Source organism: Bombina bombina, chromosome 7 (genome assembly GCF_027579735.1).
Source record: "Bombina bombina isolate aBomBom1 chromosome 7, aBomBom1.pri, whole genome shotgun sequence".
NCBI lineage: Eukaryota > Metazoa > Chordata > Amphibia > Anura > Bombinatoridae > Bombina > Bombina bombina.
This window is the reverse complement of record NC_069505.1, coordinates 83046539-83073880: the sequence shown is the minus strand read 5'-3', so window position 1 is coordinate 83073880 and position 27342 is coordinate 83046539. Positions and strand designations below refer to the sequence as shown.

Sequence of the window (27342 nt, the reverse complement as noted above, 5' to 3'; positions counted from 1 at the left end):
ATACTATATATACACATGATATACCTGTGAGCATTGATCTTGTCTGTATACAGTGCACCCTCTCTCAATGCTGACTGTTGTAAACTGTTCACCAGCCTGGTTACATTCATAGTAAGAACACTTGTTGTTTGGATTTTGCCAGGTGTCACCAGGCTGTAAAACAGAGTAATTCATTAGTAACAATTAAAGGGATATTAAATAAAAAATAAAATCTATCATGCACTATTAAACAATGTTAAAATGTAAATAATTTAGTGAAAACGGTTACGTTAAAGTGGTTTAAAGTAATTTTTGCTTATAAAGACAAATCTTAAATAAGGTCAATCTCATGACCCTCATTCATACATATAAAATAAAGCTGTTTTTGCAAAGTCATTTCTTAGTTATTAAAATTATTAAATATTTTGGTCAAGATTACAAGTGGAGAGCTATTTTAAGGCTCGCCCATAAAGGGGCAAATCTGCTTATTTACGGGCGCACATTAAATAACCAGAAGTTACAAGTGGCTGGTTAATGCTCCCAAGAGCTTGCGGCTTAACTTTGCGCTTAGGGCAATTAACCCTCTGGTTAATTACCTCTGGTTAATTAAGAAAATGTGCCCCAATAACCCCTAAAATAATGAGGACATTTCTTTAGTCTAAAATAAAAAGATGAGCATCCTTAATATATATATATTTTTTTAACTGCACAAAGCAGTTATAAGGGGTTAAAGTGATGGGGTGTTTGAAAAAAAAAATAGCACTGAAAGTGCCTTTACTTTGAGGTGCATTGAGACTGTTTTTATACTGTAAATATAAATGTTTGTATATATATATATATAATATATATATATATATATATATATATATATATATATATATATATATATATATATATATATATATATATATACATATATACAAGAACAGAGGAAGGCACTCACTGGTCCACTGGTCTTTTAGTGTATACATTTTAATGGATAAAGCGTGACATTTCGGAGACACACTCCCCTTAATCAGACAAACACACACAACACTCAAATGACAATTTAAACAGTGTAAGCCCCTCCCCCTGCTTACACTGTTTAAATTGTCATTTGAGTGTTGTGTTTGTTAGTCTGAAGAAGGGGAGTGTGTTCCCGAAACGTTGCGCTTTATCCACCAGTGAGTGCCTTCTTCTGTCCTTATATTTAACCGCTGGCACCCTGGCATTTGCAATTGAGGTGAGAGTGCTCTCTTTGGACATTGTATGTATATATATATATATATATATATATATATATATATATATATATATATATATATAAACTGAAAAACATAGAAGGAAAAAGCGCAACTGGACTCAAGTGTGAAGATTTATTAACACAAATAAAAAAGTTTTAAAACCAATAGGTATTCTGCGTACCAGATATAAACTCAATGTGAGGATATAAAGCAGTGTATCTTTACATCAGTTCAGCACCGTGAAGTCTTACTGTGGCTTTTAGGTTCCCTGTTTGCCACTTCATATGCCTGGATCAGCTGTGGGGTAATAGCCTTTAAATGAGCCGTTCCCAAAGCAGCATGGAACTTTTTATGCTCAAATTGATTTTATATCTGGTACGCAGAATATTGGTTTTAAAACTTTTTTATTTGTGTTAATAAACCTTTTCACTTGAGTCCAGTTGCGCTTTTTCCTTCTATGTTTTTCAGTTCCTGTCTTCATCTAAGGGTTTTTTGGTGATACACCGCCAGGAAAGCGGCATACACCTTTTGGTGTGGACTCAAGTGCAAACTGTTCAACCTCTACTCACATCACACTCAGAGGTGAAATTTTACTACTTGGAGAGTCATAAGATACTATTATATACGTAAGATTGTGATTATATGATTGCTTTTAGAATTGTGCTTAGGATTAGGAATAGTGCTTAGGATCATATATCAATCATGATTGCATTGCAGACCAAACCAATATGTTTAGGGTAGTAATGACAATTGTTATTACTGTTTGATTATCTGTGTCCCCTTCCTTTATAACTCTTCACTTTAATCTTAACTTTAATCTTGAATATATATATATATATATATATCATTTAATTTGCATTGTCCATCTCCTCCTGAGAAGCGCTGAATCCTTGTTGTTTTTTATATGTATATATATATATATATATATATATATATATATATATATATATATATATATATGTGTGTGTGTGTGTGTGTGTGTGGGTGCGTGTGTTGATATGTGTATATACACATAAACACATAAATTTATATGAATACATTCATATAAATTTTTATTTTGCTGCCCGACGCTGAGCGAATTGCCCCCTACGCTGTGCTAGGTGCTTTGTCGTGTCTGATGGCATGAGAACGAGGCTCCCATTGGATCCTATGGAATCAGGCAATGCGAACTTGTAATACCAGTGCAATATTGCACTCCACTCGTAATCTAGGCCTTTATAGGCTTTACTATGAAAATATACACATGTTAAAACATAAAATATAAACTGATCATGGTTAAGAGTTTCTGTTAGCTTAAGGAGTTCAAATTACTCAAAATGTAAGAACTAGCAAGAAAAATAATTCTGACTATGTTCATTTATGTTAGCTGAAATGCTTGATCATGAATGGACATTTTTTGAAAGGGATTACCAAGGAAAAAGAAGAGATTATTTTATATATCTAAGAATCTGATGAATTACTTGGCTGATTTTATTTCTTACTAGTCAGAGACTAGTGAAACTATATAGCCGTATGATTGATGCTGTTTCTGAATTGAAAGAGAACATACCTTAACTAATTTGACAGAATCATCTGCCATCTTTATTGTACATGCCACCTGCACACATTTGCCACAACATTCTCCTTCAACCATTTCATACTGGTAGCCCTGTAAGGATAAAACTCTGTTAGATCTTTACTGTTACAGTTCCACCTAACAACTGATTACTATGTATACACATGATATACCTGTGTGCATTGATCTTGACTGTATACAGTGCAATCCTTTGCAAGGCTAACTGTAGTAAACTCTTCACCAGATTTGATGCATTCATAATGAGAACACTTGTTGTTTGGAGGATACCAGGTCTCACCAGGCTGTAAAACAGAGCAAAATATTATTACAAAATCAAAGGGCCAATATATATATATATATAAATTTTAGCTCTTTAAATGAATGTCTTATTCCATATAATTAATAAATAATACAATTCATAGGGCTCTATTCACAAAGAGATGGATTGCAGATGAATTGTAGAAGATTTGAGAAAGAAAATAACTTGGTAAACAGCCTTTTGGATTTTTAACATAGTATAATGCACTATTATTTTGTTCTTGGTGTGATTTTTACATCTAACACCGTAATTGCAAATCGATTTACTATCAAGCACAAATCAATTTAGATATCTTTCTTGGGGCTACCTTCTTGTGTGACTTGAAAAAAAAATCAACATCCTCTAGTTTTGGTGAACCTTTTCGGTTATATTTACCGCATCTGATAATAACCTTGTGTCAAACATTTTAGAGGAATGATGTTATTAATAAAAACATAAATTTATGAACTGTCAGGTACAGCATAAGAATCTGTTTAAATATTCTCATACAGTGCAATAATTTACATGTTGTTGTACCTGGAGGAGTTTAGTTGTGTTGTCATCCATCTTCATTGTGCAAGCCTCTTTAACACACTCACCACAGCACTCTCCAGATTTAGCAACATATTTAAAACCCTGCAGTACAAAACAGTGATAGGTTAGTTTAGCTTTTCATAAGTATTTTCAGCCAACAGTTGTTCTAGAACATACAATTTGGGGAGCTCAAAAGTGACCCCAAAAATAAATATCAAGGGCAGACCTCTATAATGTTCTTTTACTAACGCTACTTAAACCCCCTTTGTTTCTATCTTGGACATTTTAGAGCAGTGGGTATATAAATAAGGCAATGCATTGTTAATTCAGCTGACATCTTTGATTTGTGGTGGTGGTACAGTAAAGAACATACTTGGAACTCCCTAGAACCACTATTGAACAGATTTACCAACAGCTAATTGTAGGATACCACTAAGTAAGCAAATAAACTTACAGGTTCACAATTAACATCAGAGCAGGCTTTCTTCATAGTGACAGGAACAAGCTGGTCTTCAATCTTTTGACATTCATACTGAACACAAATGTCTTCTGGTGGACTCCAAGTTTCCTCAGGCTGAAAGCAATGTGAGTGGATAAATTAGCAGTAATATACTTTACACACATTTACTTGGCATTTTGCAAAACTGAAAGCTTTTATAAAATATACACATGTTAAAACATAAAATATAAACTGATCATGGCCAAGACTTTCTGTTAAAGGAGTTTAAATTACTCCGAATGTGAGAAAAACTAACAAGAAAAAGAATTCTGGCATTGATGGAATATAGCTATGTTAATTTATATTAGCTGAAATGCTTGATCATGAATGGACATTTGTGTTTGATGCCGTTTCTGAATTGAAAGCGAACATACCTTAACTAATTTGACAGAATCATCTTTCATCTTTATTGTACATGCCACCTGCACACATTTGCCACAACATTCTCCTTCAACCATTTCATACTGGTAGCCCTGTAAGGACAAAACTGTGTTAGATCTTTACTTTCACAGTTTCACCTAACAACTGATTTAAGTGTATACACATGATATACCTGTGTGCATTGATCTTGACTGTATACAGTGCAATCCTTTGCAAGGCTAACTGTTGTAAACTCTTCACCAGATTTGATGCATTCATAATGAGAACACTTGTTGTTTGGAGAATACCAGGTCTCACCAGGCTGTAAAACAGAGCAAAACATTATTACAAAATCAAAGGGACAGTATATAGATAGATAGATAGATAGATAGATAGATAGATAGATAGATAGATAATTTCTAGCTCTTTAAATGCGGTGCTCTGATAAAATGCAGACAGACATTTGACAGATGGACATTTGGCAGACAGCCTTCTGTCAGATGGAAAGAATGCCGAAGAATGTTCTGATTTCGGCCGAGGGCAGATACGCTTCAGAGTGCTCTGTTCTAATCAGAGCCTCGGGTGCTGCAACTGCCTCTGGGAACCTTACCATGGGTCCCAGCCGGCACCTCTTGTAATTTTCTGTCTGGGAAATTATCTATCTATCTATCAAATCTATCTATCTATTTATCTATCAAATCTATCTATCTATCTATTTATCGAATCTATCAAATGTATCTATTGCATCTATTAATCTATCTAATCTATGAATCTATCTATCAAATCTATCTATCTCGTATCTGGACTGTTATCTTACAGCCACTTGTCCGTCGGCCAAATGTCCGTCGGCTAAAAGTCCGGCCATGTTAAATGCATGTCTTTTTTTGTATAATTAATAAATAATACAATATATAGGGCTCTATTCACAAAGAGATCAATTGGAGATGAATTTAAGGTGATTTGAGAAAGGAAATAACTTGGTAAACAGCCTTTTGGATTTGAATCATACTATAATGCCATCTGATAATAACCTTGTGTCAGAAACATTTTAAAATGAAGATGTAATTAATAAGAACATAAATTAATGAACTGTCAGGTACAGCATAAGAAACTGTGTAAATATTCTCATACAATGCAATAATTTACATGTTGTTGTACCTGGAGGATTTTAGTTGTGTTGTCATCCATCTTCATTGTGCAAGCCTCTTTAACACAATCACCACAGCACTCTCCAGATTTACTAACATATTTAAAACCCTGCAGTAGAAAACAGTAATAGGTTAGATTAGGTTTTCATAAGAGTTTTCAGCCAATGGTGGTTCTAGAACATACAATTTGGGGAGCTCAAAGGTGACTCCAACGCTAAATATCAGTTTACACCAAAATACTGGGGGAGAACCATTACCAGTGCCAGTACCAGAAACCAGTGCTCTTCAATCTACAGTTTCCTTTTACTAACTCTCTTATACCTACTTTGTCTCTCCCTTTCCTAATGTAGAGTATTGGGTATATAAATGGGGCACTGCCTTGCTCGTTCATCTGGCACCTTTATTTTTGATGGTGGTACAGTAAAGACAATGCCTGGAACCCCCTAGAGCCAGTACTGTTCCTAACTTGACTATTAGCTAATTGTAAGATACCAACAGAGATACTTACAGGTTCACAATTAACATTCGAGCAGGCTTTCCTCACAGTGACAGGGACAAGCTGGTCTTCAATTTTTTGACAATCATATTGAATGCAAACGTCTTCTGGTGGAATCCAAGTTTCCCCAGGCTTAAAGCAATGTAAGTGGATACATTAGCATAAATATATTTTACACATATATTATTCACATTGCAAAACTGAAGGCTTTAATCACATATACACGTTTTAAACATTATAATCTGATCATGGTAAACAATTTCTGTGCAAATTAGTTAACATGTGAGAAAAAATAACAAGAACAATAATTCTGGTTTTGGTAATTTGTGTTAGCTGAAATGTTTGATCATGGATGAAAAAAATATCACAATTGATTGCTAGTCAAGAGAGTCAGTTATACTAGCCCACTTATGTTCAAGAATCAATTTTTTTACTCTTTTGATTTAAAGGAATAGTATAGTCAAAATTAAACTTTATAATTTAGATAGAGCAGCAGTTTTAAACTACTTTCTAATATACTCCTATTATTAATTTTCTTTGTTCTCTTGTTATCTTTATTTGAAAAAGCAAGAATGTAAGCATAGGAGACAGCCCATTTTTTATTCAGCAGCCGGGAAGCACTTTCTCATTGGTGTCTAAATTTATCCACCAATCAGCAAGTACTACCCCGGTGCTGAACAAAAAATGGGCCGGCTCCTATGCTTACATTCAAATAAAGGTACCAAGAGAACAAAGAAAAATTGATAATAGGAGTAAATTAGAAAGTTGCTTAAAATTGCTTGCTCTTTCTGAATCATGAAAGTTTAATTTTGAGTACACTATTTCTTAAATTTCCAGCTCCATATTTGATGCTGTTTCTGAATTGACTGAGAACATACCTTAACTACTTTGACTGAATCATCTGCCATCTTTATTGCACATGCCTCCTGCACACATTTGCCGCAGCATTCTCCTTCAACCTTTTCATACTGATAGCCCTGTAAGAGATAAAACGGTGTTAGGTCTTCACTGTCAATGTCTGACCTACAGAATGATACTATATATACACATGATATACCTGTGAGCATTGATCTTGTCTGTATACAGTGCACCCTCTCTCAATGCTGACTGTTGTAAACTGTTCACCAGCCTGGTTACATTCATAGTAAGAACACTTGTTGTTTGGATTTTGCCAGGTGTCACCAGGCTGTAAAACAGAGTAATTAATTAGTAACAATTAAAGGGATATTAAATAAAAAATAAAATCTATCATGCACTATTAAACAATGTTAATTTTTTAAAATATTTTGGTCAAGATTACAAGTGGAGAGCTATTTTAAGGCTCGCCCATAAAGGGGCAAATTTGCCTATTTACGGGCGTACGTTAAATAACGAGCCATTACAAGTGGCTGGTTAATGGTCCCAAGAGCTTGCAGCTTAACTTTGCCCTTAGCGCCATTAACGAAGAAAATGTGCCCCAATGGCCCCTAAAATAAGGAGGAAATTTCTTTAATCTAAAATAAAAAGATGAGCATCCTTATTATTATTATTTTTTTTTAAGACTGCACAAAGCAGTTTTAAGGGGTTCAAGTGAGGGGATATGGGGTGTTTTAAAAAAAAAAAAAAACGGCACTGAAAGTGCCTTTACTTTGAGGTGCATGGAGACTGTGTTTGCACTGTAAATATATATGTATATGCATACATTCATGAATACACTCATATACAGTTTTATTTTGCTAACCAAGGCTCAGCGAATTGCCCCCTACGCTGTGCTAGGTGCTTTGCCGTGTCTGATGGCATGAGAACGAGGATCCCATTGGATCCTATTGAAGCAGGCAATGCAAATTTGTAATACCAGTGCAATGTTGCGCTCCACTCGTAATCTAGGCCTTTATAGGCTTTACTATGAATGCTTTTAAAGGGATAGTAAACCCAAATATTTTGTCAGGTATATGGAAAAGCAGTTATTACACATGTTAAAAGTACTGTATATTTGAATAGAAAGAGTTAGGTTAAAGGGACACTGAATCCAATTTTTTATTTTATGATTCAGATAGAGCATGAAATTTTAAGCAACTTTCTAATTTACTCCAATTATAATTTTTTCTTCATTCTCTTGCTATCTTTATTTTAAAAGCAGGAATGTAAATCTTAACAGCCAGCCCATTTTAGGTTCAGCACCATGGATAGCGCTTGCTTATTAGAGGCTTACATTTACCCACCAATAAACAAGCATAACCCAGGTTCTCAACAAAAAATGGGCCGGCTCCTATGCATCACATTCCTGCTTTTTAAATAAAGATAGCAAGAGAACGAATAAAAATTGATAATAGGAGTAAATTAGAAAGTTGCTTAAAATTGCATGCTCTATCTTAATCATGAAATAAAACAAATTGGGTTTAGTGTCCCTTTAAAGTGGCCTAACTTTATATTGAAACTATCAGGAAATACAAGTTCGTTAACAATTTATATTTCAATATTAGCTGCTGGTGGGAAGAGACACAGGATTACCAGTTTTTGAAAAAGGCTGAAGAGTGAAGACCACAGAAATTGTGTTTTAAAAAGACAAGGGAAAGATTTGACTTTACATTTCATACTGTATATCCCTCTTCATATATTCATAGTACATAGGCATAAGAAATCTGACATTAAACCTGTAATATAGTTATAGAATTTATTAGCAATCCATGTTGTAAATTGGTAGAAAATTTTTTAAAAAGAAGTCAAACAAGATTACCTTGATTACAACAGTGGAATTGTCATCCATTGTATATGTGCATGCGTCTTGTATACAAATACCGCAACACTGGTCATCTATCTTTTTATACTTGTATCCCTGCAATAACAAATGAGAAATGATAAGTAAACAAACATATAACTAATTATTTAATCAAAAGACGAACGTATATCAAAATGTAACTGACCTCTGAACATTCTGTCTTGCATGAGATGGGGTTACAAGAGATCAGATTCAGTAAGGTTTTAGGATCTTTTTCCTTTGTGCATATACATTGTAGGCATGAATCTGTGGATGGTGGAATGGATTCCTCTGGCTGTAAAAGAAAGAGAAAAAAATATGTTGTTAATGTATATGTGAAAACTGTTCTTAAAGGGACATGATTCAATAGGAGAATACAATTTTTTTTTTTAAAAAGTTTCTAATTTTCTTCTATTATATTATCAAATTTGATTCATTCTATTGTTATTCTTTGTTGAAGAGATATCTAGATAGGTAACGTGAACATTTCTGGAGCACTTCATGACAGGAAATAGTGCTGCTATCTAGTGCTCTTGCTAATTCTTCTTGGGCCAGTGTTGTTTAACATGTTCATCAGTGATATTGTAAGTGGGCTTCAGCGGAAGGTTTGCTTGTTTGCTGATGATACAAAAGTTGACCTTCCAGGTGGGGTTGATCACATAAACAGTAATCTTAAAAAAAACTGGAGGATTGGGCAAGTAAATGGGATCAGAAGTTAAATATTACCAAGAGCAAAATTATGCATATAGGATCCAAAAACCCAAAGGCTAATTATTGTCTCAATGGTACATTACTGGCTGTAACTAAAGAGGAATGGAACTTGATAATTATTATTTCAGGTGATTTAAAATTTGGTAGACAATGCAGCAATGCGGCTAGTAAGGCCAGTTAAATACTTGGTTGCATTGGTAGAGGTATTAATAGCAGAGATAGCAAGGTTCTTAATCCAGATCTGGAATATTGTGTACAGTTCTGAAGACCATGGGGTCCATTTATTAATGTGCGGATGGACATGATCCGATATAGCGGATCATGTCCACCGCACATCGATAAATGCCGACAGCATACGCTGTCGGCATTTATCATTACACCAGCAGTTCTTGTGAACTGCTGGTGCAATACCATCCCCTGCAGATTTGCAGGGGGTGTTAATCAGCCCAATCGTATTCAATCAGGCGGATTGCTATCCGACACCTCAAAGGTGGCGGACGAGTTAAGGAGCAGCGGTCTTAGGACTGCTGCTTCTTAACTTCCGCTTCAGCCGGAACTGAAGCAGAGTGGGTCTGAGGCAGCATCTGCTGCTTCATAAATAGACCTCCATGTCTACAGAAAAATATAAATAAACTAGAAACTGTCAAAAGGAGGGCTACTAAAATGGTACACAGTTTCAAATATAACGTACAAAAAAATGACCTAAATATGTGTAGTTTAAAGGAAAGAGGTGATGTGATATGAAACCTTCAAATATATGAAGGGACTTAATAAAGTGGAAGCTGAAAACATTTTCGACAAAAAAAGAAATACCATAAGGGGCCGCAATCTTAAGTTAGAGGGAAGCAGATCCAGGAGAAATGTGATAAACATGTTTTTTTACAGAAATGGTGGTGGATTCATGGAATGAACTTCCAGTTGAGGTGGTTAACACAAAGACTGTAAAAGAATTCAAAAAATTCCTCGGACATGCATTAGGCTATCCTAAGAAAACATTAACATGTAATATGGATAGACTTGATGGGCCTTTTTGGTTCTTATCAACAGTCAGATTCTATGTATAGCATAAAACTGCTGCAATATAGTACTGTAGACACGTGCACGCTCCTGAACATACTTTCCTGTTTTTCAACAAAGGATAACAAGAAAACAAATAAAATTTGATAATAGAAGTAAATTGGAAAGTTGTTTAAAACTGTATGTTCTATATGAATCAAGAAAAAAAAAAAAGATTTGTGTTTTTTTGTCCCTTTAATATTTTTAATCAACTGTAATCTTTTTTTTTTCTTCCTGTTTATGTCTAATGTATTATCTAAAGTATTTTCTTAAGTCTTTTCCTATAATTCAGTATTCCACAATATTCATATTTCTTTCCCTTTGCCTTAACAAATATCATTCAATATGTCCCTTTCCTTATATTTGTTGCTCTATCTTTGGAACATAACTAAAAATTACCTTATACATGGTGTCGTGGTCCACACAGACTTCCTTTGGTTCTGATAAAGATAGAATGAAGTAATTACATATATTTCAGATTTTTTGTTTCAATAATAAAATTATAAGTTCGTATTCTGATGAAAAACTATAGAACTTACTACAATCATAACTGATACAGCAGTCGCCCTCTTGAAGAACAGGTACAAACTCAAAGCCAAGAGGACAGCTCTTTGCGTTGTTGCTACAATAACTGACATTGCATTCTGTAAATGGAGAGAAGAATTAATACTGCATAATATAATATGTTTCCGCTGCCCCTGATTCATGAGTTATGGTATTGTTTTGATCTTGCAGTTCACTTACGGCATTGGTTCAGTATACAACAAGGCTGATCTGGGTTTGGCACTTGCACAGCAATAAAACCTTCCTTGTTGCAGGAGACAGGTTCAGGTTCAGCACATTTAAGTGGCTTGCATTGTACAGAAAGAGAGGTCGGCTCACAAATACATTCTTGGCAATTGCTAATCCAGGTCTCTGAAGCCTATAAACAGAATAATTATACTGTCAGTTAAAGGAAATCAAAATTAAACTCTCATGATTCAGATAGAGCAGGCAATTTTAAGCAACTTTCTAATTTACTCCTATTGTTAATTTTCTTCGCTCTCTTGGTATCTTTATTTGAAAAAGCAAAAATGTAAATTTTGAAGCCGGACCATTTTTGGTTCAGAACCTGGGAAACACTTGCTGATTGATGGCTACATTTAGACACCAATCAGCAAGCGCTACCCAGGTGCTAAACCAAAAATGGGATGCCTTCTAAGCTTACATTTTTGCTTTTTCAAATAAAGATACCAAGAAATGAAGACAAATTCATAATAGAAGTAAATTAGAAAGTTGCTTAAAATTGCATGCTCCTTCCGAATCATGAAAGTTTAATTTTGACATCAGTGTCCCTTTAATTTAACAAGCATTGAATAAATAACCGTATTGAAATATTAATTGGCTTCTAATCTTGCTTCATACTACTGCTTTGTAACATTCATTTTATTAATATAAATAAAATGTGGATACTATGTTAAAGCTATTTAAATGAATCTATTTAAGCTTGGATAAAATGTACAAAAAAGTAGTATACATTTATTTCAGATAATATATAGTAAAATATTTCATGAACACATTTCTTTCTTATCTATCTATCTATCTATCTATCTATCTATCTATCTATCTATCTATCTATCTATCTATCTATAGCTATCTATCTATCTATCTATCTATCTATCTATCTATCTATCTATCTATCAATCTATCTATCTAGCTATCTAAATAAACATATATCTAACATTTAAAAGTATGAACAGCACCCACCTTTTTCGGCATTCCATCAGGCCCAATGCAAGCTGAAAAGAAGAAAAAATAATACATTTGGAATATAAGTAAGGGTCTGTCTATTGATCAACAATTTTAATTGTTGTATAAGATATTGCAAAAAATATTAACTGTTTGGTAAATCTGAAGAATCATGATCAATATTTTTCAGCAAAGTAATAGCAACTGAATTTTAAGAACCAGAGATGTAAGGGTTCCATTTATCAAGCTGCAATAGCCCCAGTATTTCAGGTTTTGCATGAGACTGAAACGCTTGTGAAGTAGCAGCGGTCGTAAGATCCTTGCTACTTAATCTCTCTGCCACAGAAAGTGCTGCAGATTTCAATCATCTAAATCAAATCTGATAGGAATGATTGACAGCCCCCTCTTACTTTCAATTGGCAGCGCATCAAGCAGCGAGCAGCACTGCACAAGCAGAAACCTGCGCAATGTTAAATGTAGGTGAAGCATTGCTGCCTGCTCGCCGCAAGGCTGGGCTCATGACGTTCATGACAGCAAACCTTGTGAACACACCTGATGATAAATGGAGCCCTTAGTGTATTTATTTGCATATGGACCAGAAATATATACTATAGTACATAGTACTCCATTGTTTCTATAAACATTTCATTTGTGAAGTTTGGTTGTTTAAAGAGTTGGAAAATACAGAAAAATAAATAAATTTGTATCTTTAAGTAAACTATACTCACAGCAGCTCTTAACACAGACGTCAGTATAACTGTTAAAGAGCTTAGTTCCTGAAGAACAGTAACAACCTTCAATAAGTCCATCATTAATGATCTGTTCCTCCCTGTAACATGAAGAGTAGACTTTAGAGACTAGCCCTGAATCATGGTCATTTCTAACTGTATTCCAAAGGAGTGGATAAAATGTTATTGATACTGAATTAATCGGGCCATTCTTTAAAAAAGTGATTTCTTACTTGCTGTCACAGGTTGGTACATGAATTGGACCACAAGGATCGTAAAACTTTCCAACTGGGCAATAGTATGCTATTTAGTAGGGAGACAGAAAGAAAGACACATTTTAAAACAATATATATAATAAACTACACATTTTCAATGAAACTCCAATTTTTTTTTATCAAATGCCTATGGTAAAGGTGGTTCCCATTCACAACTGGAAAACCCACACCAGAAGAAAATAATTCTTCCATGTCACTTACGGCAATGGCCTCCAGTCTTTCCTCTCCAGTCAACGCAGACTCCATTAGCAGCACACAGTGAAGCATAGATCGCTAAGCTGGAACATTGCACTGACTCATTTCTAACACGGCACGCATCATAAACGCATCCCTCATGGTAAGGTTGTGGTGGTATCTTCTCATGACATTCTGCAAACACACTGCAAATTCAAATCAAGATAATTGTTTATTTCAGTTCTGTAAGAGTCCATCAATATACTAATTAAATTTAGTACATTGGAGAGATTTAATCTCATGTTAGAATATTTCACCAAGATATATAATTAATATTAGTTTATACCAAACATGATAGCTTGTGGTTTATAGAAGCATAGCTGCTTAATAGTACAGTATGATATAATTTTGACCTATACTTTTTAATAGTTCTACAAATCCACCAAACTATAGTACTTCGCTACACAGCCAAAATACAGATGTAAAGGAAAAGGTACATATAGATAAAGAGATATGTTTAATGAAATACAATTCAATAAAAAGGCAATACAATACAATATGAAAACAAATCAAGTCCCAATTAAAAGTACAAATCCATATGATCACCCTAATGATGAAAGTAGGCAACTTCACACCACTCAGAGATGTTCTCAGAGAGGTTCCTCAAAGGCATAAGTGTTGTTAAGGCACTAAAGGGGTTAAAGGCAAACAGCAATATTCCCAAACAGCTGGGCACTGATAGCATGAAGATACCTATATTGAACACGTAATTAGGTAGCATTTAGGCTTGCTTAATGGCATAATGAGCAGTACTAATACCAAAACAGATGACACCACTTAATTTGAAAGTTTCAGCCGCAGTCATTGTACGAAAAGCCTGGCCGTTCTAGTAGCAACGACACCTACACAAAATCTCATGGAAGACTGATGTTCACAGCTTGCGTATTAGGTGAAAACAGCTGCATTACGTAAATCAATTTGTATAGAATATGTGGCTCTTACATATTTATGAGCAATGAGTTTCTTAAGTTCTGCATGTTAATCTCAGCTTTGTCTATTTAAACTTTTAGCCGTCCAATGAACACAGGCCATAAATCTCCAAGGGACACACATTTTTCTTTTATGATTCAGATAAAGCATGCAATTTTAAGCGACTTTCTAATTAAGTCCTATTATCAATTTTTCTTCGTTCTCTTGGTATCTTTATTATATTTAATGTGTTGCCCGTAAATATATAAGTGCCAATTATTCTATACAAATCAATTTATATATATTGCTACTTTTTTCACCTATACTGCAGCCATGAACATCAACCTACCATGTGACTCTGAGTAGGTGATGTTGCAACTGGTACACGTGACCTGGGCTGTTTGTAAAGTGAATGTCGCTGAATTTTTTTTTTCAAATTGAGTGGTTTCATCTTTGTTTGTATTAGTGCAGCTCATTATACCATTAAGCAAGCCTGAATGCTACTTATTACGTGATCGATATAGATACGTTTGTGTGGCTGCTTGGGTATATTGCCATGCACCATTAGACTACTTTAATGCCTTAGCAACACTTGTGCCTTTGAGAATTTGTACTGCGCAAAAAAACATCTCGCCTTTAAAGCTGTCCAGATTTCCCACCAGACTAAGGAGTACTATGAACCTACGCTGAGCATTGTGGAGTTGTCCTACTTTCCTCATAATGGGGATCCTGTGAGAAGTTCATTTTTGATGTTGGATTCGACTGTGCTTACATACAGATGAGACAATTTTAGGAGATGAATCACTTTTGGATTTGGACTTTTGATTGTGACTTGATGTTGTGTTACATTGTATTTTATTGCCTTTTTGTTGAATTGTATCTCATTAAATCTCTCTCTCTCTTTATATATATATATATATGTACATACCTTTTCTTAACATCTGTCTTTTGACATTGTAACGCAGTACAAACATTTTGTGGATGTGCAAATATTATTTTTTTTTTTTCACTTTGGGGTAAGGGAAATATCAGTATTGCTTAGATAGAGTGTAACATTTTCACTTGTTTTATGTACTTTTTAAGAGTTCTACAAATATCATGGTAATTTTATTGATTAACTTCAATGTTAAATAATCTCTATGCATCGTAGATGATATTACTTACTCGCTAAAGATCACATCACAAAGTGGTGAAGAGCCGCATGTAGGTGATGGAGTTGGTGTACTGGGTGTTATTGTTTTTGGAGGAGGATGACAGTATGGTCTATATGTAGAATTAACATTCCATTGGTAAGCCATCTCTGAGCATTCTTTAACAATCCTACCCGTTGGCAGACGACAGTCTTCAGTGCGGTTATTGGAGCAAGTACCTGTATTACACAAGACAATTGAATGCTGTTATTAAAAGTGATACCATAGGCAATGCCAAAAAATGAACATTTTAGAGAAAGGCATGACATTGAGAAAAAAATAAAAGAGTTGGAGAACCTTATTACTCGTCTTTAATGTGGCACACAAAATATTTTAACAGGTCACTAAAGTCAAAGTTAAACTTTCCTCAAAGAGAGCAAGTTTTGGGTTTGCAAAGTATTATATTATTATATAATTTTTAAGGAATATACAGTTCATATTTTCCAAAACATTAATGGGACAAAATTCAAATTTAACATTTCAGATGGATGATGCACACTTTTTTTTGCACTGTATTTCTGTATGCACACTTTTCGGAGGCTGCATCTCCTACTGAGCATGTGCACAAGTTCACAGTGTATACATAAACCTGTCTGTGATTGGCTGATGGCTGTCACTAGGGATGGGCGAATGTGTTTATATCCGAATTCGAATGTTAGAACGAATGTTATTGTAGAAATTCGATTTACACAATAGAATGTTGATAAGAACAAATATTCTTAAAAATTCGATTTTCTAATGTTATTTACAGTTTTTGAATGTCACATTCAAATTCGAATGTTACATTCGAATATCACATTCGAATTCGAATATTACATTTATAAAACACAATTGTAGACTAGAAACACTATTTCGAATGTCACATTCGAATCGAATATCACGTTCGAATCTAATGTCACATTCGATTTCGAATATTACATTTATAAAACACAGTATTAGACTAGAAATACTATTTCGAATTCCAATGTCGCATTCGAATCGAATATCACATTCAAATCGAATATCACATTTAAAACACAGTATTAGAATAGAAATACTATTTCAAATTTGAATGTGACATTCAAATTCGAATGTAGCATTCAAATTCGAATATTACATTTATTAAACACAGTTGTAGACTAGAAATACTATTTCAAAGTTGAATGTCACATTCGAATTCGAATGTCACATTCAAATTTGAATATTACATTTCGAAATTGAATGAATACATAGCTAAACATTCTATTATTCGAACGAATATTTTCGAATTTTATTGAAAAATTCTAAAACGAAAATTAGAAAATAGAATGTTAGAATGTTATATAAACATTCTAAATTCGATTCAAATGAATGAATGTATCAAAATTTGTTTTAAACTTCGAATCTTTAGAAACATTCGCCCATCCCTAGCTGTCACATGATACAGAGGACAGCAAATAGATAAAAAAAATAATTTGTCTGAAATAAATTGGCTTCTTATTTGATATTCATTTTTTTATGCACTTGATAATTAGTCGATTCTACTGTATTAAATGTTCCTTTAAAGTAGATTGTTAAATAAAACTATTGAGATGAATATGCCACTAGTTTTGAAATAATAATAATTGTATTGTATTATTGTTTTATGTGCTTTGCTTTCTATGTGATTATTTACCAGGATGTTAGTAGATAATTGGAAGCTGTAAATTGCTATTCTTACCCAACTTTCATGTACCCAGTTTAACAACCTTGGAAGGGTTAAAGGCTGGGTTAGCTTTTCTGGTCTTCAAAACTATATTCCCAGAGGTTTGAACAGATACTCCTGGCAACCAATCAGCCATTTTGTTACATGCAGAATGAAAATGTCATATAATGCAGGTACTAGGGATAATATTTTGTTACATACCACATTGTCCTTCTGTGTTGTAGCCAAATTTACTGAATGGCAATTTGATCACAAAGATCAACCCACTGAAAGAGATGTAAGCATTGATTTCTGGGATTTCCACAACCATGTTGATACCAGCACTGGTTACACTAATTCCATTCTTGGTGAATCCTGGAGAAACCCAGTTGTTGTTGTACCTGATCTGTAGAAATAAGCGGGAAAAGAGTCAGCCATTATATTGTTAAATAATAACTTAGTCTAAACAAATTATAGAAACATATATTCTAAAAGCAGATAAAGACAAGAAGTCCCAATAAAAATATTCCCATAATATCATCTGGTGTATATGGCAATTATGTTTGTAACAATGTTTGTAACAATGTTTTCATTAAGAAATGCAAACACATGAGCTCATAAATGAGTTTAAACAAATTTTACAAAGAGAAACAGTTACTTTGAAATAATAATAGAAGTAAATTGGATAATTATTTTTTTTTTAATTACAATTTAACTGAATCCTGAAGTATAATTTTGACTTCCATATCCCTTTAAATAAAAGTATTGAAATTATACAGGGCTAGATTATGAGTGGAGCGCTAACAGTTATGCGCAAGTGAATAGGTATTTATTGCGGGTGTTTGCGTGTCAAGTTTTTCTCTTGTATTACAAGCTGAAATTAAACTCGATTGCTTGAGCGCAATTGAAGTTAACATGCATCGAGTTAGCACGACAGAAAAGTGTCACAAAACACATTAAAAAAAACACATTACACTCATAATAACACCATCTAATAAAAATGATTACAAAAAATATTGCATAAAAAAGTTATAAGGGCTCAAAAATATGAGTTAGAAAAAAAAGCAGGCAAAAAAATTATACATATATATATATATTACCAAAAAGCCATCATATATATATAGAAATATATATTTATGCATAAATAGAACATATTTTTCTAATTAAAGAGCATTGGAATGTGAACTATTCATATTTTCATGACACGTTAGCACCCTTGAGAATATGCAATCAGGTTTGGGCCAGAGTAGGTTGTCTTTTTCCATTTTTTTTACCCCATTGACTTCTATGGGGGAATACGTTATCGTGTGCGCGATATTGTAAGTTCAGCTTTTTACACTTGTCCAATTAGCGTGCGGGAGCAAAAACAGTTTTCTTTCAACTTGTAATTTCGAGCACAACCTAACGCTTGCAAAAAGCTTACTTCTAGCAGGGTTAACGCTCAAGCAGGAGCGTTAAATACCGCTCCACTTGTAATCTGGCCCATAGTCTTTTAAAGCAAAACGTGAAAATGAAAACAAACATTGAATTTTTTTTTAACTTCAGTCAATTTTGAGTATGGAAGTGGCTCAAGTAGGTAATCTATATCCATTATTCTCATTTTTAGATCACTTTAGAGTATTAAAACCTACCGTATTGGTCATTCTCCCTTTGATCATCTGCTGTGTCAGCACCACTTCATCTGCTTTATAATAAACAAGAATAGCCCCTGGACACGACAAACCATCAGCAGCAGCACAGAAATAGTTATCAACAAGGATACGAAAGTTGTCAAACTTGGGAGTTATCTGTTGCACAAGGACGTAGGTGCAGTCTTCCAGGAAGGTGTAGTAGATCCCATCAAAGGTAATATAATGAGGGTCTCCCCAACCACTGCAAACACCTATCAGAGATAAAAATATGCTAAGTTGCAATTGCTTTTATAGAACATGTCTAAGTGTGGGAATTTAGATTTAAGTTAAGGGCTGCATTATAATAAGTCCATGTGGCTCCATGTAGTAAGCAGTCAAAGCTGCTCTGAAGCCTGCTTCACGCAATGTAAGTAGCAGCGGTCATTAGAGGCCGGATTTAACAAGCAGTGGATGCTGCTGAATCCGCCCGAAGTTTCCGGCTCGCCGCCACCTTTTAGGTGACGGACTGCAATCATTCCGATCCGATCGGGATGATTGACACCCCCTGCTAGCGGCCAATGTGTAGGGGTGGCATTGCAGAAGCATTTCGCAAGAATTGCTTGTGCAATGTTAAATGCTGACAGCGTATGCTGTCGGAATTTAGCGATGCCGGGCGTACATGATTCGATAAAGCGAATCATGTCCCCCCGGCACTTGAAAAATTGGCCCCTTACACTCTACTCCACCTCTGAGGTGGCGAGGGGAAATCAGTGAGAGCTTGCTTGCTCTCGGTGATTGACAGTCCCTTCTCTCACGCGATTGGTTTCACTGCAGGAAAATTGCTGCACATGTGCAAACATATCAGCACTGGAAAGCAGTGAAAGCTACAGTTCAACTTAGTGGCACCTATGACTAGAGGAGGGTGGGGAATAACCTCAATACTATGCTTTTAAAATATATTAAAAGGGATTTTTTTTCTTGGCAGTGATAGTGCACTTACAGTTCTCTCTGGGCTTAGTAAATGTGTTCTTACGGAGAGTGAGACCCGTCTTATTATCCTTAATGGAGGGGAAACGGTGAGCATTGAATATTCAAAGGGATGTAACATTTTATTTTGTGATTCAGATAGAGCATACAAAAGTCTTCAATTTATTTCTTTTATAAAATTGGCTTTGTTCACTTGGTATTCTTTGTTGAAGAGATACATAGGTAGGATGTCTGGAGCACTACATGGCAGTAAATATTGCTGCCATATAATGCTTGAGACAAGTGCATAATCCTGAGCTCACATCTCTGCTTTTCAACAAAAGATACCAAGAGAAGAAAGAAAATTTTATAAAATAAGTAAATTAGAAAATTGTTTAAAATGTCATTGTCTCTCTGAATCATGAAAGAAAGATTTTGGCAATTATGTCATTTTAAGTGTTTAATATCACTTTAAATTAATATTTTATAAATATGTGCACTCTTCTGAGCTTACGTCACTGCTTTTCAACAAAAACTATAAAGAGAATGAAGAAAATTTGATAATAGAATTAAAATAGAAAGTTATTTTAAGGGATGTTAAACAGTTTGTATCATAGTTATAATAAAAAAACACTAAGCTGTGTCTTATACTTTATAGAAATAAATGCAACATGTATTATTCATCTATTTAAATGGATTTTACCTTTTTATTTATTTCTTTACCTACATTTTGGGCATTGGCCTTTACTTCCTGTCCCAGCCTTACAAGGAGGAGGGGCCTCTGCAGGAAGCTTTATCTTAGCCTAATGTCAGAAAACCTCTAGGCAGGTTACTATTAAAGGGACAATCTACACTAAAATTGTTATTGTTTAAAAAGATAGATAACGCTGTTACTACCCATTCCTCAGTTTTGCACAACTAACATTGTTATATTAATATAATTTATAACATTTAAACTTCTACATTTCTGCCTGTTTCTGAGCCACTACAGACAGTCCCATGATCACATGCTTTTTAATTTGCTTTTCTCAACAGGAGACTTCTAGTTCATGTGGGCCATATAGATATCATTGTGTTCACGCCCGTTAAGTTATTTAAGATTTAGCACAACACAGCACTAATTGGCTAAAATGCGAGTCAATAGATGATAAATAAAAAGTCATGTGATCAGGGGCGGTCACAAGATGCTTAGATACAAGGTAATCACAGAGGTAAAAAGTATATTAATATAACTGTGTTGGTTGTACAAAAATGGGGAATGGGTAATAAAGGGATTATCTATTCTTTAAAAAAAATTAAAATTATATTGAAGACTGTCACTTTAAGTGAATAGACTAGGGAGTCAAACATGACCATGCCTAGATATGTCAGAATGTAAGCTAAGTTTCAAAGATGTCAGCTCCCATATAACACTGAGGGGCAGGTCTACACTGATATTTTCTAAGTGCTCTTTTTTTTTTACAGTTTCTTTTTTTATAAATATTGGGTTTCATATTCCTTTAATGTGAAAGCAAAACACATGAGATAGCATTTTTAAGTAGCAGGCAATTTATAATTGTTATATTTATTTTTATTTTATGTTTAGAATTCAGTACTTACATTGACATTCATATTGGTAACAACATCCATCTTGACTGTAAACTTTGACTGGCGGGAAACCATTATCACATGCTATTGTTTTCACTGGAGGACATTTCACTTGCTCAATAGTAATAATATTCTTTCCACGGCAGGTAGCGGTCGCGCATTTGTTATACGCCCAGGTTTCATTGGTCTGTGAATACAAAGAAGTTACTCACATGAACACACACACACATATTTATATATATATACACATATATATACTGTATATATATATATATATATATATAAATATATATACAGTATATATATATATATATTCTTCTGTCTTCAACTACCACTTATTTGCCTTTCTCTGTCTTTTCCTATTGCCACCTTCATATAACAGTTGCAAAAAATCCACCTATCCTAGTGCTACACAAAGTTTAAGTTTTCAATCAATTGTAGTCTTTTTTTTTTTTTTTACCTTTCTGGGAGGACATCCTTCAACAGGAGGTGGTGTTTTTGGTGTTGTTGATGAAGTGTTGGAATGTTTTTTAGTTGTAGTTGAAGTTGTAGTAGTAGGAGTTACAGTATGCTGGCAGGGACCTTGGAATCTCTTAATCTCAAACAGATCATTACAGATTGCATAGAAACTGCAGCCAGCCTTATCTGTCTTATTGTATATTACTTCCCCTGTAAAAAAAACATTGTATATGAGAGCCTTATATTGTGTATGTGTGTGTGCGCGTGCGCACGTGTGTGTGTGCGTGTGTGTGTGTGTGTGTAGCCCAGAAAATTTTGTTTTGGACAAAATGTTCATACCAAATATTCAGGGAAATTAGTTAACCTGAATATTCGGTGCCTGCACTTTTCGATTTTCATTTAATTTAAAACAAAACCACAACTAAATTTTCGATAAACATTTCAAAGCTATAGGTGAACTTTTTCATTCTTACCTTAAAGTGCTCTCTAAAACATGTTAAAGGTACGCAAACCCATTTTATTTTTTCATGAGTCAGATAGAGCATGCAATTGTAAGCAACTTTCTAATTTACTCCTATTATAAATTTGTATTCGTTCTCTTGATATCTTTATTTGAAAAAGCAGGAATATAAGCTTAGGAGCTGATGCATGTTGATTGGTGGCTAAATGAAGCCACTATCCAGGTGCTGAACCAAACATCCGCTGGCTCCTAAGCTTACATTCCTGCCTTGTCAAATAAAGATACCAAGAGAATGAAGAAAAATTGATTAAAGGATTAAATTAGAAAGTTGCTTAAAATTGCATGCTCTATCTGAATCACAAAAGAAAAAATTTGGGCTTTGTGTCCCTTTAAGGTAAGCATAAAACCCTTAAGAAAAATTAAACAAACTTTCATTAGTATTTTTAAATTCTCTTTTATTTTTGTTTGCATTCTTTGGATATTCATTTCATGAAAATCCCATTTTCATGATTAATGCACATCTTTAATATGCAGTATATATATATATATATATATATATATATACATACATACACACAGAAATGGTAGAAACTGCACTCTCACTACCAAAAAATGACAACAAACAGGGTGCCGGCAGGGGCGATAAATATAAAGAGAGAAAGGGGAGATTTTCCTCGAATTGTCACCAGAATAAAGAAATATTATATTACCCAGCGAGTATGGTCTGTATACTGTATATATAAAGATTTGACTTCACTGATATGAAATATATATATATATATATATATATATATATATATATATATATATACAGTATAGATAGATAGATAGATAGATAGATAGATAGATAGATAGATAGATAGATAGATAAAGATTTTACTTCACTGATATTAATTGCATATAGCAGATTCTATATTGTTTGTGCATTTCACAGGTCTTAAATGATCAGCGGTATAATAGATTAGGAAGATGCGTATGATATCAATAAATACCTGGTAAGAAGAGAGAATCACCAACATGACAAAAGCGGCGTGTGGTAATTTCACTTGTAGCAGTCGGAGGAGATGTTTTTGTGGTTGCTGTTGGTGGTGGTGGTGTAGTTTCAGATATGGTTGGTAATGTAGTTGATTGGATACTTTCTGTAGTGGTTGCTGTAGCTATAGTTACAGGAATTGTTGCAGTCGTTATTTCTGGAGTTACGGTATAAATTGTAGTTTTTACTAAGGTTGTTATTTCAGGTGTTGTAGTTTTAACAGTAGCAGTTGTTTCTGGACTGGTAGCAGTGGTTTCTGCATTTGTGGTTACAGGACTTGTAGTTTGTTCTGGCATTGTGATAACTGTAACGGTTGCAGTTGTAGTTTCTGGAGGAACTGTAACAGTAGTGATAGTAGGTTTAGATGTTTAAAACACTAAATATTTCTAATATACGTATCACCATTAAAGGGATAGGAAAAGCAAAATTAAACTTGCATGATTCAGCTAGAGCAAGTCATTTTAAGACACTTTCAAATTCACTTCTATGTTCAAATGTGCCTTGTTCTCTTGATATCCTTTGTTGAAAAAGAATATGCACATATCCTACTCTAGTGGGAGCTAGATGCTGATTGGTGCCTGCACACCTTTGTCTCTTGTGATTGGCTAACTAGATGTGTTAAGCTAGCTGCCAGTAGTGCAATGCTGTTTTTATCAGCAAAGGATAGCAAGAGAATGAAGCAAATGTGATAATATAAGTATATTGGAAAGTTGTTTAAAATCGTATGTTCTATCCAAATCATGAAAGAAAATGTTGGGGTTTTCTGTCCCTTTTATATATATATATATATTTATTAAAATGCAGCAGCAGCTAAAAAAGAAATTCTGATGAATTAAAGTACTATTATACAGTATGAGTTTGGAATATAAAATGTTTAAACACATAAAAAAGCTTGCAATATATTTTCATTATTTGTTTTGTTAAAATTGCATGTTTTTCCATTCTACTAGGTTGTTTAAAGGGTCATTATACACCCAAACAAATATGGACTATTTAAGTAAAGCATTTAAAGAAGATTACGTTTGTAATTGACATGTATTATCAATTTTGCTGCAAAAGTTCCTAAAAATGATGATAAAGTTTACATTGCTCTCACTATATTTGAATATGTCTGTAAAACACCCTAGGCTACAGAGCAAGGATTTTTTCTTCAGTCCCTAGCTAGTCCTTACAGCCAGTCCCCATGCTGGAGCTGTCTGTCTAATGTTTAAAGGGACACTAAAGCCAAATTTTTTCTTTAATGTTTCAGATAGAGCATGCAATTTTAGCAACTTTCTAATTTACACCTACTATCAATTGTTATTTGTTCTCTTGCTATCTTTATTTAAAAAGCAGGAATTTAAAGCTTAGGAGTCAGCCCATTTTAGGTCCAGCACCCTGGATAGTGCTTGCTTGCTGATTGGTGGATACATTTAGCAAACCAATAAGCAAGCAAAACCTAGGTTCTCAACCAAAAATGGGCCGGCTCTTAAGCTGTACATTCCTGCTTTTTAAATAAAGATAACAAGAGAATGAAGAAAAATTGGTAATAGGAGTAAATTAGAAAATTGTTTAAAATTGCATGCTCTATCTGAATCATTAAAGAAAAAATGTGGGTTTAGTGTCCCTTTAATACCCTCACCTCGCACTTTACAAACACAGTTTTACGGAGATCACAACAAGATCTAACAGTTTCAACTCAGATCCTACACCATGACCAGTCTGATTAAAACTTTAATGGCATAAAAGCACTCTAATGTATATAGTCAGAATAATTTAGCAGATACTCCGGCTGCTTTTTACACTCATGTTAATTCACAGTAACTGTTTGCCCTCTGAGCATTTCATTCAAATCTCATTCAGAGTATGTAAATAGAATTTACTGCATATTCCAGTACTAAGCAGTTTATAGTTTGTATAAATCTCCTTTATGCTGTTGGCCTCTGTAAATCTCTACAGTGAGACGGGACAGTTGTCCAACCCTCAAACAATGCAGTAAGATGTTGGCATCAAGCACTCAAATTAGAAAAAAAATATGAAGGAAAGATTCAATAGCGAGTAACGGTCTGCCTTCAATGCCGCTGAGCCGCTGTCAATCACAGACGGATCCGGAGTAAGAAGACAGACAGTCACTGAGCGGCAGTCTATAAATGTGATAGACCGCGTAGCAGGGTTTAGGAGCAAGCGGTGTCTGCCTTTAATGCTGATTATGCCGCTGAGCCTGCATATTACGCATATTTTACGTTCCTATGTTCTCAACTTACAATTTTTTTTTATTTATTATTAAATATATATTTCTACATATGTTATAAGGTTAATGAAAAATATATATCTATAGCTAAATATCTATATAAATAGATATACAGGTATAGGTATATTCAGATACATATATAAATATACTTTATATTTACAATAAAAATAGCTTTTTACTGTATGTGAAGAACATTGGAATGTTAAATATGAATAACTTCTGTCGGGTTAACGCATGCTACCCGATGTGTGCAGGAGCTCTTAATAGCTCGCCTCTTGTAATCTAGACCATAATGTTTCATAGGGAAAGAAGGAATCCCTGGGCAATGAAACTATTGTAAGAAATAATAATGTTTCCTGTCTCTTTAACGCTCAGTTTTACATTATATTGTAAACAATATTCTTAAATGCAGATAAAAAGCAATTTAATTCTATATTAAAAAATATCTACCCACATCTATCTATATCTTGTAAAGCTTCTGCACTAAGCAATAACTGCGTAGCATGCATAGGTTCAATTTACTGAATTGCTCCTGTCTCTCTTGGAGAAGCATAAAACTATTTCCAGAGCAGTCAAAACATGTTTAAAGCAAATTGCATACTTATGTTATTGATTATTTTTTGTAGGCTTATTATTGAGTTTAATGTCCCTTTAATGTCCCATGTAGATATGGCAGCAGGCTACCTTTTCACAATGGAATTTACAAAGGAGAAAATAAACATTACTCCATATTACAAGGACTGAGTAAACTACTTTGGCTGCCCTTAAAGGGACACTGAACCCAATTTTTTCTTTTATGATTCAGATAGAGCATGCATTTTTAAGCAACTTTCTAATTTACTCCTATTATCAATTTTTCTTAATTCTCTTGGTATCTTTATTTGAAAAAGTAAGAATATAAAGCTTATGAGCCGGCTCATTTTTGGTTCAGCAAACTGGATAGTGATTGCTGATTGGTGGCTGCATTTTCTTGGTAAACAACTTTCCAATTTATATTTATTATCACATCTGCTTCATTCCCTTGATATCATTTGCTGAAGGAGCAGCAATACACTACTGAGAGTTAGCTGAACACTAGTCAGCCAATCACAACAGACAAATGTGTGCAGGCACCAATCCCCAGCTAGCTCCCACTAGTTTAGGATATGTACATTTTCCTTTTCAACAATGGATACCAAGAAAACAAAGTACATTTGAAAATAGAAGGGAATTTAAAAGTCTCTTAAAATTACATGTTCTATCTGAATCGTGCAAGTTTAATTTTCCCTTTAAAGAAACAGCAATGCTCTACTGGGAACAAGCTGGGCACATCAGGTGAGCCAATGACAAGATGTATATATGTGCATCCACCAATCAGCAGCTATCTCCCAGTACTTCATTAAAGTTTCTGACCCTACCTAGGAATGCTCTTAAACAAGGAATACCAAGAGAACAAAGATAACAGAAGTAAATTGAAAAGAGTTAAAATCCAGTGTTCTCTTTATATAATAAACATGGACTTTACTGTCCCTTTAAGCACCAACAGTCAGAGGACACAAAGGAATCATAGGTACTAATCACATACTCCTGGATTAAACTGGTACCACGCACTAGAAATATCCAAGAACACTGTGGCTATTTGATCAGCTACCTTCTATGTGTTTACTGTTATGTTTCATGTTCTTTATAAGTTGTTTTTTGTCTTCTAGACATCAA

General features: G+C 34.2%; 1 protein-coding gene across 1 annotated transcript in view; it reads right to left on the bottom strand.

Annotated features, from left to right (window-relative positions):
• Nucleotides 1–27342, bottom strand: part of LOC128636236 (mucin-5B-like) — a 69663-nt gene that overhangs the window by 16780 nt on the left and 25541 nt on the right. Inside the window, exons 32-56 of the mRNA XM_053689275.1 lie at nt 23377–23754; nt 21926–22134; nt 21478–21652; nt 18934–19184; nt 17525–17708; nt 15635–15839; nt 13529–13707; nt 13286–13355; nt 13053–13153; nt 12343–12374; nt 11341–11518; nt 11136–11240; nt 10996–11036; nt 8996–9124; nt 8809–8907; nt 7150–7278; nt 6971–7069; nt 5607–5705; nt 4642–4770; nt 4463–4561; nt 4044–4163; nt 3593–3691; nt 2931–3059; nt 2752–2850; nt 25–153 (exon numbers count right to left, since the gene is read on the bottom strand). Coding sequence (XP_053545250.1) covers nt 25–153; nt 2752–2850; nt 2931–3059; nt 3593–3691; nt 4044–4163; nt 4463–4561; nt 4642–4770; nt 5607–5705; nt 6971–7069; nt 7150–7278; nt 8809–8907; nt 8996–9124; nt 10996–11036; nt 11136–11240; nt 11341–11518; nt 12343–12374; nt 13053–13153; nt 13286–13355; nt 13529–13707; nt 15635–15839; nt 17525–17708; nt 18934–19184; nt 21478–21652; nt 21926–22134; nt 23377–23754 — 3467 coding nt within the window. The remainder of the gene's footprint in view (nt 1–24; nt 154–2751; nt 2851–2930; nt 3060–3592; nt 3692–4043; nt 4164–4462; nt 4562–4641; nt 4771–5606; nt 5706–6970; nt 7070–7149; nt 7279–8808; nt 8908–8995; nt 9125–10995; nt 11037–11135; nt 11241–11340; nt 11519–12342; nt 12375–13052; nt 13154–13285; nt 13356–13528; nt 13708–15634; nt 15840–17524; nt 17709–18933; nt 19185–21477; nt 21653–21925; nt 22135–23376; nt 23755–27342) is intronic.